Raw genomic sequence first — 16254 nt, 5'->3', positions numbered from 1 at the left:
TTTTTTTTCATTGTTTGACGGGTTCGCCAGCTTTGAGCATTAACTTGGACAGGTTTTAGCAGGTCCAACATCAATTGTATTGTGCAGCCACACACATTTTCTTTTTCATTCTTTTGTTCCTAAATATTTTCTATTGTGTCCCATCAGTTCTGCCCAGTTTACCAGTAACTTAAACTATGCCTATTTACCATTTTGTATGCGTGCAAGAGGGGGGGCAGAAAAACTAATGATAAAATTTTTCGCGCGTATTTTTGGCTTGGAAAAAAAAAAGCGACAACAAATACATTACTGACAAAGACAAAAATAAAAAAAAAAAATAAAAAATCGAGAGCGAAAGTATATATTATAAAATTATATAATAATAAAAAAAAATAATAATAATATTATTATCATAATAATAACAATATTATAATTTAAATAAATAAATTTTTTTAATTAAAATATAAAATAATTATGATGATAATAATAATTAAACAGTACTGTATACTAAAAATGTGGCAATATTATTGTTTAAAAATTCAAGGGTCCAGCATAGAAAGTAATCGGCCCTGATGCCGGTTGCCGGTACTCCCACTTTGTTGTCTTGTAATTCACAGAAAAAGTGAAAAAAAAAAAAAATATATAGAAATCACAATGTACATGCGCATAACATATCTATATTCTATTTGCATGAGAGAGAGGAAGAGAGAGAGCAAAAGAGACGCAGCAGCCGAGTAACAACAGGGGGGAGCTTAAGAAAGAATGAAAAAATGTGGCGACGGCGTGGCTCGAGCATGTTCAAACCTGTTCACTGTACAATTCACAAACACATATATACAAATATATACACATGTATATTATAAACTAAATTTAATAGAGATACATGCGTAAAATTTTAAGTTTGTAGTGGTTTAGTAGTAGTCTGTAGTTGTCCGGTAGGACTGTAGTCAAGAGAGAACATCGGCGTGGCTCACATAAAGTACACCTCTGTCCTATCCGGCCATTAAAAAAAATTTATAATTTCTTAATATTGCATGAAATATTGCAATATTGTTGATTTTAAAATAATATAATAATACGTAATAATGCATTTTATTGTGAATCGTGATTTTATTAAAGTGTGTTTTATTGTAAATTGTGACGACAATGAGCATTTAATGATTAAATTACACCGAAATATAAGAACAAGCATATAGTCAGTGGTGGTATGTATTGTAAAATATATGTATTTAGTTAGCGTCGTTTGTGCCAACTCTCGCTTGCCACAAAAAATTATTATTATTATTTATACAATAAATAAAATTTAATTAATTATATTATTTGTTTATTTTTATTTATTTTCTAATTTTATATTTTTTTTTTTTTTATTTTTAGTTGAGTGTCATTATCATTATACAAGTGCCATTAAAAAATTCAGATTATATTTTAACACTGAAATAATATCAGTAGTTTAAAAAAAGAATATATTTATATGTGATCAAACGTTTAATTTTTATATATTTTAACAAACGATTATTACTGTGTTAGTTTTGAGTGAGATTGCTGAACGTTTACGTGGACGAACCAACGCTTTTTTTTCTTTTCGTCTCTTTTTTTTTTTTTATAATATATGGAGTACACTCATACTTGCAGTAAAATGGCCCTCGCTGATGTTGCATTTGAAAGGTTTGTTAATTTTATTTAAATAAATTATTATCATTATTATATGATAATTTACCTTTGTGAGAAAAACCTTTTTAATTTTTTTTTTTCTCGATAAATTTCATTTTAAAAATATGTTAATTTTTTTTTTTTTTTTTTTTATTAAAAATTATTTAAATATTTATTTTTTTAATATTCATTTCGTAGCCGTTTTACATGTTTATTATTCATCACAAAATTGCCACGCAAGAAATTTCAAACGATCGTTATCATTATGATTTTTTTTTTTTTAGTTTCTTTTTTTTTTTTTTTTAGTTTCTCTCTCGGGTTTGTCTATGTGTTATAATGATAATAAAAATAAATATAGATTCACAAAGAAAACGCCGGCCGGTGTGTGTTAATTTTGCTACTTGGTAGTAGTTTTTTTTTTTTTTCTAAATTCTAAATTATAGTTACAAATTCCACCGGTTATTGAGAAATATGTAGAATAATATTTTCCGTATTTTCATTAACTCAAGAAGGCATGTGATTTTTTAGATTTAATATCCAACACTTGAGGAAAGTTTTTATAATATTTTTATCAATGCATAAACTATATATTTAATAAAAACCTGTAGTGTAGATATCGTAGTATTGTATAATCATCATCCACACATACGTTGTGATTATTAAACTATACAATAATATTGAGGCCAATGGGTACAAGTTAAAATTGAGATATATAGATATAAAAAAGAGTATTATATATTTGTCATGAGTATACTCGCCAAATGCTACTTCACTGATATGCTGCTGGTGTGGAGTAATCTTTGAGTGGCGCTTATAACTGCTTATTTATTTATTTATTATACTGTACATTTATTTATTCAATTTATTATTAATTATATAAATAATAATATTATTGTTTATTTGTTATTTTTAATTATTAATATTTTTAAAAATTTACTTATCAAATTAAACATTTTATAATATATTATTTAATCAGAGATTAAAATTTTTTTTTTTTTTTTTTAAATTATTATTACGTGTAGCATTCCATTTGAAACATGCGCAATTGTGTACATAATTTGATTTAAACATAGCTCAAAGACTTTACCAAACTGTGGCGTATCAGAAAAAAAAAAAATAAATAAATAAAAATTTTATCACTGTAATTCAAGTTGAAATAAAATTTATTCGTCATGGGTTTTTTTTCTCAATTTATTATCACACGTATCTCATATGACTGAAGGTTTATCTATAAAAAAAAAATAAATGTATGTTTTTCCAGCTATTTTGTTTCATTTGTTGATATTTTTTTTAATTTTATTTTTCAGCGTTATTAATGAGAAAATAATGGAACAAATTGATATACCTATGTTTACTGAAGATATGCATTTATTGTCTGATGCATTTTTCAATGAATTTGAATTTGAGACTTTTCAATTACCTGATGTAGCTGAGCCAGTAACGCAAGGACCACCAGGTCCTCCAGGTATTTTGCGTCATGATTGTATGTGGAATGGTACATGTATTGATAAAGATCATGATTATAATTTTCGAAATCATTGTAAAGAAAGAAATCAAAGATCTAATAAAGCAAATAGCAATAGATCTTTATTGATATCAAATTCAAAAATTGAAAAAAGAAAAAATACAACAACTAGTATTAATAAACAAACAATTAAAAAAATGTTTAACAATAAGCAAAATGAGTATAATTGTCAAACTTCAGATGGTGAACTTCCAGATACACCACCTGATTCTGATTCTGATAATGAAATACCATCATTTAAACATGAAATAAATATCAATGAAAAATTATCAGAATGTATGAATGAATTTGAAGAGCTATTTTCAGTTAGTGAAGTTACTGGACAAAGTATTGTTTATGAAACTGATAATAATAATAACAATAACAATCGTTATTTTGGTGGTAGAAAAATGATGAATATTTCAGAACAAGAAATGAATAATGATAATGAAACAAGTGATGAAGATGATGATGATGAAGAAGAAGAAGATAGTGATGATCATGATGAAGAAGAAGAAGAAGAACAAGTCGAGGAGCAAGTAAAAAATATAAAAACATCAACAAATGAAAATATTAATTCTGCAATCATTCAAAATAATAAAGAAATGCAACAAAATACATTGAATGATCATTGTTATTATACACAAAATGTAAATACAAAGAAATTCGATAATTTAGGTGTTTGTACACCATCTGATTCAGGTATTGTCATTGTTATTTATACTATTATTATCATTATATATGAAAAAATAATATTTATTAATTGTGTGTTTATTATTTATTTATTACAGAGGAAGAAATTGATGTTGTTACATTTGAAAAACCAAGTAAACCTTCTTTGCCAACATTTCCAAGTATAGCTGAACAAAAAAGTTTCCAAATGACTGTTAATAATGCATTAATAAAACCAGCACCAAGGCCACGTGGTAGACCACCATTAAACAGTAACAATAATAACAACATCAACAATAATATAAATAATATAAATAATAATATCATCAACATCAATACTATCAACAACATCAATAGTATCAACACTATCAATAATAATAATAACACCAACATTATTAATAACAACATCATCAATAATAACAACAACATCATCGTCAACAATTATAATAATAATAATAATGCAAATTCTCGTAAACGTGTTGTTCAAGAACAAAAACAAAATAAAAGAGCTAAACAAAGTAATCCATATCAACGTAAACCAAAAGTTGAAAAGAATATTCCAATGAATAAATTACCAATTATTGAGCCAATAATATATAAACAAGAACCAATATTTAAACAAGAGCCAATGAATGATTATGAAGGAAATGATTTTCATTCAGATGATGAGCCTGAAACAGATAAAAGAAATCTTCATAATAATATGGAACGTCAAAGAAGAATTGAGCTTAAAGATTCATTTGAATTTTTACGTCGTCTTGTTCCAGATCTTATTGAAATTGATAAAGCACCAAAAGTTAAAATATTAAATACAGCTGCTAATTATTGTGAAAAATTAACAGTTAGATATAATGAATTAGATTATCAAAAACGTGAATTGGTAAAAACACAATTAAGACTTAAAGAAACAGTGAGTAAATTGAGACGAACTATGTCGGAAAGATTTTTAGGTAGAGCTCATTAGTAGATTTTTTCTTTTTGTTTTTTTTTTTTATTTTAATTGTTTCATATATATTTTTCTTTTTTTTTAAACTTTAATTTTTGATTTACATGAAAGAACTGAAAAGTCTCAATAATTTAATGCATTTTTTGATATACGTAATTATTATTAATGATGTAATATTTGTTTATATAATTTTTAATCTCAAATACGAGACAACTTTTTACAATACACGATATAAGACTTGATTTGTGAAGAAAAAAAAAATAATAATGATGATATACAATTAATGAACATAAAAATTTATCATATTAAAAAGCGAAAAATGAAAATCAATTTTAATAAAATTGATTAAATAATTTGTAATATTCGGAAATTGAAAAGAAAATAATTCAAAAATTAATTTTGATAATTTTGTAAATGATAATGATGATGATATGATGATTTTTGTTCATGGAATGAATGTATAGATTATTATTACACTGATGATGCGCTGAAAAATGTATTTTTGTTATACAAAAATAATTAGTTTTTATACTCTATTCACATTGAAGGTGAAATAAGTTTTAATTATTTTTTTTTTTTTTAATTATTTCTATTACAGTTAGTAAGATAGATGAATGATTGAGTTAAGCATTTATAAATATAATCCTGGCTTTGATTGAGTTTATCAATAAAGAAAGCACAATTTTTTTTTCCTTTTTTTTTTATAATATTACAATTTTTTATAACCCGTTCATCGATAAGTTGTTTGTAATAGATTTTTCAATCGAAATCGCTGTGCGAGGTTATGCATTTAATAAAAAAAAAAAAAAAAAACGAAAAAAAATAAGAAAAGTCATATTATTGATAAAAATATTAACAGGTTACACAATGCTAGACGTTTCAAATAATTTACTGAGTATGTTTTTTACTAAAAAAGAAAAATGAGAAAAAAAAAATAATTTTGTATGAATATGTAAAATTATAATTGTTTGAAACAAAAAAGAAAAGAAAGTTTAGACAGCTACAGCTTTTCTGACCTCGTTAATGATTGTATTTTTTTTTCTTTTTTATTCTTGTAATTATCATGCTTAAAAGTTATTGTTTTTTCTTTTTTTGTTTCTTATTTTTCATTAATTATTAATATAATTTTTTTTCATGTTACGTTACGAAAAAATTGATGTTCAACTTAATATGTTATTTATGTTATTATTGTTTATATTTTTGTAAGTTTTCATTTATTATTATTATTATTATTTTACAAGCTATAATAATTAATAATTAATTATATTTTTTAATAATTAATTCATAAAATATTGGTGGAAATTATTTTTCATAAATTTTAATTTTTTATTTTCATTTTTAATTTTCTTTTTTTTTTCAATTTAAAAAAAAAAAATGCGATAATGCTATTATTTTCCACCAATATTTTTTTTTTTTTTCTCTCTTAAATTTGCCATTCAAACATTATTTTATTGATTTGTTGATGCTTGTTTAAATAATTTAATGAAACATACAAAAATTTAATTTTATAATAAGTTTGACATCGATATTTGAAAATAAAAAAAATGTTTTTGATTATTTTTTATCTTTTTTTCTAATACTATTATTAATTTTTTAAAATAACTATAGATAGTTATTATTTTTTCTTTTTTTTTTTATCTCAAAAAAAAAAAAAAAAGACTAAAACTCGATTTAATTTTCATGATAGCTATCAAGAAAAAACTTGTTAATGTTTTTTTTTTTTTTTGTTTGTTAAAATAGAAAAAAAAAAAGAAAACAATTGTTCGTTGAATGTAACGACAATCAATGTCATCCATTAATTTTAAATAATTGTCAATAATAATAATTATTGTAATCAATAATAATTTTGTTTATTTTTTAATTTTTTTTTCTTCCTTATTTGTTAATTGATTTGTGCTTAAATTTATTATTTTATAAGTTTTGATTTGTTTATGAGTAAAGAAAAAAGTGACTTTAAAAAAAAAAAAAAAAAATTTAATTAAAAATGAGTGACCAGATGGTTTAGATTGTTAAGAATTTATAATACACATTTATTCTATAGATATATTTAGACTATGATATTTTAGATGACATGCTAGTTAACTAGCCAAAATGCAGGGGTTAAAAATTGCAATGTTCAAACTCTATATTTTCATCTCACACGTGTATTATCAAAAAAAAAAACAATTTAATAATCAAATTGTCAAACCAATTCCATAAACAAAAAATGTTTTTATACTTCTATTACTCACTGAAAATTTAATCAGTTTAAAATTTAATAATAATTTTATACATTTTTATACGACTGCAACAATAGACTTAAAAAAAACCATAAAATTGAAAATGAAACATTGTAAATACGTTATGTCAAAGTACGGTATGATAAACAAAGCTCAAACGAAAAAAAAAATAACAAAAGAAAATTGCCATTATTATTTTATTAATTATTATTATTATTTTTTCTTATTATTTTGACTATTATATATTAATTATTGAATTTAAAACGCCAAAAATATAATGATTTAAAAATTAAGAAATAACAATAAAAAAATAAAAAAATTAATTTAGGCCGTTTAAAATACTTAACAATATTAAGTTTAAGAATTTTTTAATAAATGAGTTTTATCATGCCTAGCTTAATCATAACTTCAGCACTGTTTAACGATTTTAAATCATCAAAGAAAGAAAATAATAATAATTAAATATACATTTTCTATGGGTGTTGGTGTTTTTAGCAAGTCCACGTACCTGTTAGCCAAATAAATAACAATATTATGTTATAAACAAGTAGTCAAAAAAGAAAAATAAGAAAAAAAATTAAATAAAACGATGACGATACATACAATTTGAATCAAAAAAACATAAATTATCCATTTGCATAATTTAATGTTAAAAGATTCGATTGAGTTAATAATAATTTTTTTTTTTTTTTACATTTTGGAATGAATAACATTGTTAATAATTAAAATCCCATAATTTTTCATAGACAAAGTAATCTCATTTGTTTATACACTAATTATTTTTCTTATTTTTTAAATTAATTATTATTATTTTTAAATAATAACAATATGCTCAAATAACCAACTGTTTTTCCATATGCAACTATAATTTTTTTTTTGTTTTTTTTTTTTCTACATTGGGATGTCAGGCACACTCTTTTGTAGATCAAAATTTTTTTTGTAAACTAATAGTTACTCAATATGATAAAACCCGTGTGATAATGCAACAACTCTTTTATACATATATTTTTATTTTATATACGCAAAAAAGAAAACGAAAAAAAAAAAAGAAAACTAACTTTTTTTGGATTATCCCACTTTGCCTGGCGCATTTTTATGAAAATAGAAATAATAATAATCTTTTTTCATAAACAATACTAATTGATAAACAATAAATAATTGAAAAATAAATTTACAATATAGTTAAACAATTGTAGAAACTAAAAATGATTGTAATGAGAAAAATAAGAAAAATGATTGTTATTTTATTTTTTCATGATGAAATTATGTTTATACTTTTCAATGAATTTTTTGCATATTTGATTATATTTTTTTTTTACTGATCCATTTATTTTTATACATTGTAGAACGATATAAAAAAAAAAAAAATGATAAACAGCAGTGTCAATAAAAATGAAAAATATACATCGATGAAAATTACAACCCATAAGGAATGTTATTTTTTAAGTGTAATTAAAAATTCGTAAATGGAAAATAAATGATAATTGAAAAAAAAAATATTTTTTATTTTATTAATTTGTTTATAATTATTATTATTTAATTTTATATAAATTAATTTTTCAGGTTTTGTTGTCGAAAAATCCTTGAGAGACTGAAAACAAATTAAATTATTAAAATTTGATTACAAAAATTGTTCACAAAAAATAATAATAAAGCTGTGACTATTTTTTTTTTTTTTTACAGCTTATTTAGTAGATTTTCATTATCAATAAAAAATCAACGTATTTATTTATATAAATTATGGAGCTGTGATTTATTGAAATGATTAATCATGATCATATTTTATATCTTGGAAAAAAAATATTATTGTTTTTATTTTATTAATATTTGCATCATTGGTATATTGTTAATAAAATTTAAATTTACATTATTTATTTGTTTTTCAATTCTTCATCAAATACAGCAATTGTTATTAAATATAAAAATTATTTTTACAAGTAACAACGTTTATCCTAAATTTGCTAAAATCGTATTTCATTATTTTATAAATCCAATTGGCCAGTGTCTATGGAAATTCATCGAAGCTATCACTGCAAAAAGGTAAAAAAAATTAAAATACATTATAAAAATTATCAACTATATTTATTTATATACTTTGCAATAAAAAAAAAATTATTATTTGGTTTTTTAAAACATCTTTGACAATTTAAGTTGCTTTTTTATTTTCAAAAAAAATTTTTTATTCATTAAATTTAATTATTTATTAATTGATATAATTTAGTAATAAACATATCGTTATTATTAAATTATTACCATGTTTATTTATTTTTTTTATGTACTGTATAACATATAAATAATTGCATAAAACATTGATTGTTTTTTTTTAAATAATAATAACATTATCAATTACTAGTAAAATATATTTATCAGTTATAAATTAAATATCAATATTGTCAAATTGTAATGGTTATTGAATATAGAATAAAATTAATCGAATAAAATTTTATTATTATATATCATAAAATTAAAAGTTGATATAAAGTTTACTAGTTAACAATGATTCATTTTTCTCGCACCAAACGTCAAAATAAAAACATGAAGTTAATTATTAATTTATCGAAATTAATTAAATTTCATATTTTGATATATTTATTTGTCAATTGTTGTGGTTTTTCAAGTGGTAAGAATTTTTTTTTTCATTAATTATTTATTTTATTATTTAATTATTATAAAATAATTTTTGTATATTAGCTACATCAGTGGATCGACAAATAAAATATCAAGATGAAAAATTAGCTAGTGTTGCAAATATTGTCAATAAAAAAACATGTATTCCTTGTAACATTTTGGACAGTTCATTGATGGATATTAAGTCATTGATGTATGATCTTCAAAATGTCAATAAAAAATTCTGTCGAGGTTCAAAATTATCAACTGAAGAATCCAAAGGTATATAAAATATATCTGAAAGATTTTTCGGAAATATTTACTATCAATAATGATAATTTTATTTACAGATATTGAAAGTCAAAAGACTGCTTCAGTTCGATCATTTTGGCCTCAAGGTCAAAGAAGAAGCGGACCATTTGATCCATTTAATGATAGACGTGAAACATGGCCTAATGATGTCATAAATTAGAAGACCCTTATATCCTAAGGGCAAATGAACAATGAAATTCAAATATAACAAATGTTGAAAATATAATGTATAAAAAAAGGATAATAAAAAAAATATAACTTGAATATATTTTCAATATGATTGATTGTTATTTATTAATGATAAATTTAATGTCAAAATTTGGTAAATAATTTAAGACAAAACCAGAATATTGAATGAATAAAAAAAGTCTAGTAAATGTTTTTTTTTCTTGACAAGGTTTTTAAAAAAAGATAAGAAAATTAAAAAAAAATAATAATCGTTATCTATTTTCTATAGTAAATTTTTTTATTTTTTAAATTTAACTAATTGTTGAATATTTTTTTTATGATAAGACGTTTATTTGACGTGTTTGTCATCAATACGTGTAACACAAAAAATTATTGTAAAATATAAAATATAAAAAAATCCAAGTCAAATAAAATTGTCAAAATTATTTTTTCATCATAATTGGTGTACAAAAAAAAAGATTATAATTAATTTAAATTGTAATTATAAATTAACTTGAGTATAAAAATATTTTTTACAATATTTTTTTGTTTTTTTAGCGAATAAAATAACAACTGTTGATCAACAAAAAAATCTTTAAATTGCTGAATATCATTCGAATCAAAATTTGGAATATTAATCAAAATAATAATAAAAGAAAAGTAACAAAACTATAATGCTTATTGTATTATCATTTGTTTAATTTTTTATGATTAATTATTAGAAATTTTATTTGTCTTTAAATTGTTAATTTATTTATTTATGCTCGTACAAATAAACAGTGTAGAAAAATTTCTAAAGAATTGTTTCATTCAATATTTCGTCGCTTAAATTCAGCAAAAAAAAAATTATTAATTATTAAAAAATAAAATACAATTTTAATTTTTTATTATTACAATTTTACTATAATTTTAATTTAAAAATAAATCTACTGTTCCAAATAAATTACATTTTTCAAAATTAAAAAAAAAATGCTTCTAAAATTTATTGTTTATATTAAAAAAAATATAGACATAATAAAAATGGTAAATATAATTTTTTTTTTCAATTAAATAGACAAATAGCTTTTTTTTTTTTTATTTTAACTTGTAAAAAAAAAAAAAAGTGTTATTGTTTTCATTATAATTTATAAGACATAATATAATTTATATTTATATTTTATTAGTTTTTATTTAATGTCAAATTTAATGTTTATCAATTGTAAAATAAATTAAAGCATAACCAAAGCGTGAAGTTGCTAAATATATATAATCAAATTTACCAAATAAAATTAACTATTATTTTTATTACTTGACTCTAGTATAAAGTAAAAAGAGTTGTTGATATATTAGCTATTCTAAAAGTAACAATCAACAATATAAAATCATGCAACTAATTACTAGTTCAACAAGATTAACTAAATTTTATATTTCAATATACTTTGTTGTTATTTTAATTAACAATGTCAGTTTGTCAAGTGGTACCATATGTAAGACAAAAATAGAAAAAACCTTGTTTTTGTTGTTTATAAAATATTTACTTAATGTTAAAATAATGTTTGTTTATCATTTCAGATACCCCGACAGAAGATTTAATTTTTCCAAAATTAAAATTTAGAGATGGTGGATTTATCAGTGATGTTGATGGCATTGAGGCTGACATCAAAACACCCTGCATTCCATGTAATTTTATTGAGAGTACAATGAAAACAATTAAATCATTGATAATTGATTTTGAACATTTGAATAAAAAACACTGCACTAATGTTGATTCATTAGCTCAAAAATCTAAAGGTAAAACAAAATAATTAATTAGTCAATTGATTGATCAAAATTTCACCGAATTATTAATGATGTAAATATTTTTTTTGTCAATTTGTAGATATTCAAAGACAAGAGATGAAACCTGAATCTTATTATCGAAGATATGGAAGAGGTCGTCCACCACCACATTTTCCACCACCATATTTTGATGAAATGTATCGCATTAATTTACAAACAACAACAACAGCATCACCACCACCACCAAGTGCAAGTACAAAGTATCTACCAGGATCACGAAATGAATAATTAATTAATTGAAAAATAATTTTTTATTTCAAGTGAATTTGATTCAAATTTAATTGAATGTTTAATAAAAATGTTATTAAAAATTATCACAATTATTTGTTTGTTTTAATTAAAAAATAAATTATCTATCAAAATAATAATGAATTGAAAAAAAAAAAAAAAAAGACAAAGGAACACAAAAGAACAGTTCATTTTAATTTTTCAGAGGACGCTGTTGACAAGATGGTGGATGTGTAAAAACGGTTAAATATTAATTGCTTATTAATTATTAATTATCACCACTTGATAATCGTAAAAAATCTAATCTAAACATAAAAAAAAAAACCAAGAGCATTTAAATAATAATTAAGTTAATTATTAATATTAAAAGCTTTCAGCTAAATAATTTATAAAAAAGAAAGAAAAAAAAATGAACGAGGTAAGAATATTTTTTTGTTTATAAACTTGTAAACATTTTGTTATATTAATAATAAATAAATTATTTTCAACAACTAAATAATATAGAAACAAAAACATGAATTAACACCTGTGTCAAATGAATCGATTAATAAAAAATTAAAAACAATGGATATCATAAATGAAGATGAGTTTTCCATGAATATAAATATGTTGAATAATTATTGTCTTGAAAAAATATTCATGTATTTATCAATTGATGAAAGATTTGAATTAGAAAAAGGTATAAATAAATTGATAAATAAATCAAGTATCATTAACAATAATTAATTGTCAATTAATATTTATAATTTTTAGTTTGTGAAAAATGGAAAATAATATCACAGAATGCATGGCATGATATTGTCACTTTATATTACGGTGATCATTTTCATAGAATGAAAAATTTTAATGTTGATTCATCAACAGTTGTTGATTACATTGAAAAAATATTAACAAGATGTGGTAAATATTTATTGAGTTTAACTCTAACTCGTATTGATGATTCAATTGTCTTGCCAGTTATCAATAAATATTGTTTAAAATTAAAAATACTAAAATTATTCTTAACAAGTTGGGTTAATGAAGATTTTACAAATGTTTTTGATAATTTAAAAAAATTGGCATCATTAGATATAATATTTCATGGCAGTTATAATATTCCAATTGATTTTGTTAATTCAATTGAAGCACTTGGTGAAACATTGGAGTCATTTTCATTGACTGATGATTATCTTGAAACAAAATATAAATTTTTATCCATTGAATGGATACCAGTAAGTATATATAAATTTAAAAATAATTAATTAATTTATTGTGTAATTATTTATTGTAATAATTATTATTTCAGATAATTGAAAATTTTAAATGTCTCAATAGTCTGGCTATTATTGGCTTTAAAATGGATAAAATATTTTTAAAAAATATATGTGAAATAAAAACATTGGAGAGTTTAACACTGGCTGATATTATTTTCGATGGAGAAATTGAATCAATTGATTTAATATCAAATATAAAAAATCTTAAATATTTATCCATAATGCAAATTGAACAAGTTGATGATATATTTATTGAAAAAATATCAAATAATTGTATTAATTTAGAAAAATTATATTTACAACCAGCAACACATTGTACAGATTTTGGAATTTTAAATCTTCTTCAATTAAAAAAATTAAATACTCTGAGTTTAAAGCTGAGTGATGAGTTTGATGATGTTATTGGTATAACTGATACTTCATTAAGAAGATTTAGTAATATGAAAGAATTTGATTGTGGTGGTTGTTGGAATATAACAAATGATTCAATTATAAATATTATTAATCATTCACCAGAACTTGAAAAATTAAATATTCGTCGTACATCTGTTTCAATTGAAACAATAATGCACGCTGTTAATATCACAAAAAAAAGAACAAATAATATTACATTAAATATTGAAGCAAATACATCACAATTACCTGATAATTTTTTTTCACTCAAAATTTATGAGTCACCTTTTTTAAAAATTAAATTAGTTGAACTTTGAAAAGATAAAAAAAACGAAAAAACCATTAATCATTATAATAAGTTTTTCATTACAAAAAAAAAAATAATATGTTGTTATTAAATTTCAATAATATTTTTCTTACTAAATTAAAATAAACATTATTATTAAAAATTCAATTTTTATTGTTATTTATAATTGTTTAATTAGTCTAAATAATTTTTCATATAATAAACCAAAATTCATGAAATATTTTTAGATAATTAAAATAAAATCAAATAACTTGACAAATGAGTTTTGCAATATTATTTAAAAAAAAGATACATATAAGTAGATAATTTATGAAAAAAAAAGCTAAATTAATTAATAATTATTCCATTATTTCATCAAGAATTTCATACGTATCTTCAGAAGTTGGTAATCTGTATGCTGGTCTCAAAGCTTTGACAAAATTCATAAAATGCACTGATTCCAATATTCCCAATGGAAGATTTGATGAATACAAAAATTTAAGAAGTAATTTATCAGCTTTTTTTTGATCTTCATTTGTGATACTATCTATCCATGTCTTGATATTTGCTTGATCAGCTTTACGTTTTCTATTTGGTAATTGATTAATAATATTACCCATTTCTTCATTTTCAATTGGTTGCATATTTGAATTAACAGGAACAACAATATATTGTAAATTATCAGCTGATGAATTAACTGGTATTCCATTGATAAAAATACCATTTGGAACAGCTACTGACGATGATGATGATGATGAGCTTACTCCTGTTTTTATTGGATTATTTTTAATAATAATTGGTGATGATAATTTTGAATCATGATCTTTTGGACAAACATTTCTATAAATTAAATAAATAATATATTAATTATTATAATATTATAATAAATTTTTTCATTGTTTATAATTTACCTGTGTTGTTGTAATCTTGACTGTGATGTATTTAACAATACTTTATCACAAAGTGCACATGCTGCAACTAATTTATCATTTCTTGTTTGTCGTATAAATTGTCCTCTTTCCCAATAATCATGACATGGTCTACCTCCTTTACTCATTTTTATTGTTTATAATTTTATTTAATTCAATTGTTTATTTGCGTTTTATTATTGCAGTTTGGTATTCTAACCTTATCGTTTGCTTTTGCTTTCTAAAATAAAATTGAGATTGTGTCAAAAGACAAAAAAAAAAAAAAAAAAAAAAACCACACACACACGAACACCAGTGGCGCTGATGAAGCCAACGGAAGCCATTTTATAATTTAAAAAAGACAGCCAAATTTAAAAGAAACTTTCAAATAGCTAAATTAATAAAAAAGGATGTTTTTATATTGTTATTATTATATTGTTTAAATAAACAAATTAGTGTTGTAATTACATATCAAACTCATTAAAGCATTGCTGTGATATAAATAAATTAAAACACATCACAGTTGTGCATTAATAAACAAGATATTTTATTTTAATTGTTTAGTTCTTTAACTTTGTAAGTAATTAGACTATAATTGAGTATTTAAAAAAATTATTTACAATGATTAAACTTTAAAGAAATATAAAATTATCAATGATTTAAATAAATTTACATTTGAAGAGAATAAAAATTAATTTTATCAATATTGAAATAAATAAATATAAATGAATAAAGTTTATTAAATAAATTATATATTGTTATTTATTTAAAAAATATATATATAATACTTTTTTTGAAAATATTTAATTCACTTTTTAACTGGTCAAATTTATAAGGTTGAATGAAAATAAAAGAAAATTCAACAAGAGATCTTTGCACTCGAAGATATACTAAATGACTGAGGTCTCTCCTCACTTTTCGTCATCGAAATAAATGAATGAATAAATAAAATATGGAAACACGCAACCCTTTATCGTTGACATAAAAATAATTTTACTTTTAAAAGTTATTATTTAAAAAGAGAAAAAAAATAATGATGCACTAAAAAAAAAAAGAAAAAAAAATTGCGGAAAAGTTATTTTAAATGATTCGACTATTATCTATAATTTTTCCAAGTTAATAATAAATAACTTTAGCCCCGTTTTTTAAATTATATTCAAGCCTTAAAATAAAACTCTGGTTATATAAAATAAAACGACTTTTAAAAGTTTTTCTTTTTTATTATCTCAATTATTTTACAAGTTTTTAAAGTCATTATAAAATATTTTTGTCAAATTAAATTAGTTTGACTATATAATTGTAATTTTTTGT

The 16254-nt window shown here is 21.5% G+C and overlaps 3 protein-coding genes across 5 annotated transcripts; 2 read left to right on the top strand and 1 right to left on the bottom strand.

The window, feature by feature from the left end:
• The first annotated feature begins 796 nt into the window (after nucleotides 1–796).
• On the top strand, nucleotides 797–5479 carry LOC122858010 (putative uncharacterized protein DDB_G0282133). Of its 3 annotated transcripts, none has more exons than XM_044160607.1 (4): nucleotides 797–1184; nucleotides 1507–1644; nucleotides 2937–3835; nucleotides 3925–5479. In XM_044160607.1, exons 2-4 carry the CDS (start codon nucleotides 1589–1591, stop codon nucleotides 4767–4769), a joined length of 1800 nt encoding a protein of 599 aa, XP_044016542.1. In that variant the 5' UTR covers nucleotides 797–1184; nucleotides 1507–1588; the 3' UTR covers nucleotides 4770–5479. The 3 variants fall into 3 exon arrangements, with proteins under 3 accessions (XP_044016542.1, XP_044016541.1, XP_044016543.1); XM_044160606.1 differs by having other exon boundaries at nucleotides 1354–1644; XM_044160608.1 differs by lacking the exon at nucleotides 1507–1644 and having other exon boundaries at nucleotides 798–1184.
• A 5903-nt stretch (nucleotides 5480–11382) lies between these two features.
• LOC122858009 lies at nucleotides 11383–12201 on the top strand. The gene is made up of 3 exons (XM_044160605.1): nucleotides 11383–11523; nucleotides 11609–11827; nucleotides 11916–12201. The coding sequence occupies exons 1-3, from the start codon at nucleotides 11421–11423 to the stop codon at nucleotides 12101–12103; spliced, it is 510 nt and encodes a 169-aa protein (XP_044016540.1). The 5' UTR covers nucleotides 11383–11420; the 3' UTR covers nucleotides 12104–12201.
• A 2123-nt stretch (nucleotides 12202–14324) lies between these two features.
• LOC122858008 lies at nucleotides 14325–15200 on the bottom strand. The gene is made up of 2 exons (XM_044160604.1): nucleotides 14947–15200; nucleotides 14325–14875 (listed from the first exon to the last, which is right to left on the bottom strand). The coding sequence occupies exons 1-2, from the start codon at nucleotides 15090–15092 to the stop codon at nucleotides 14395–14397; spliced, it is 627 nt and encodes a 208-aa protein (XP_044016539.1). The 5' UTR covers nucleotides 15093–15200; the 3' UTR covers nucleotides 14325–14394.
• Between the last annotated feature and the right edge of the window lie 1054 nt (nucleotides 15201–16254).

The sequence above is a fragment of the Aphidius gifuensis genome, linkage group LG5 (genome assembly GCF_014905175.1).
Source record: "Aphidius gifuensis isolate YNYX2018 linkage group LG5, ASM1490517v1, whole genome shotgun sequence".
In the NCBI taxonomy this organism is placed as follows: domain Eukaryota; kingdom Metazoa; phylum Arthropoda; class Insecta; order Hymenoptera; family Braconidae; genus Aphidius; species Aphidius gifuensis.
Note: the sequence above shows the minus strand (reverse complement) of the source record. Positions and strands in the feature narration are given on the sequence as shown.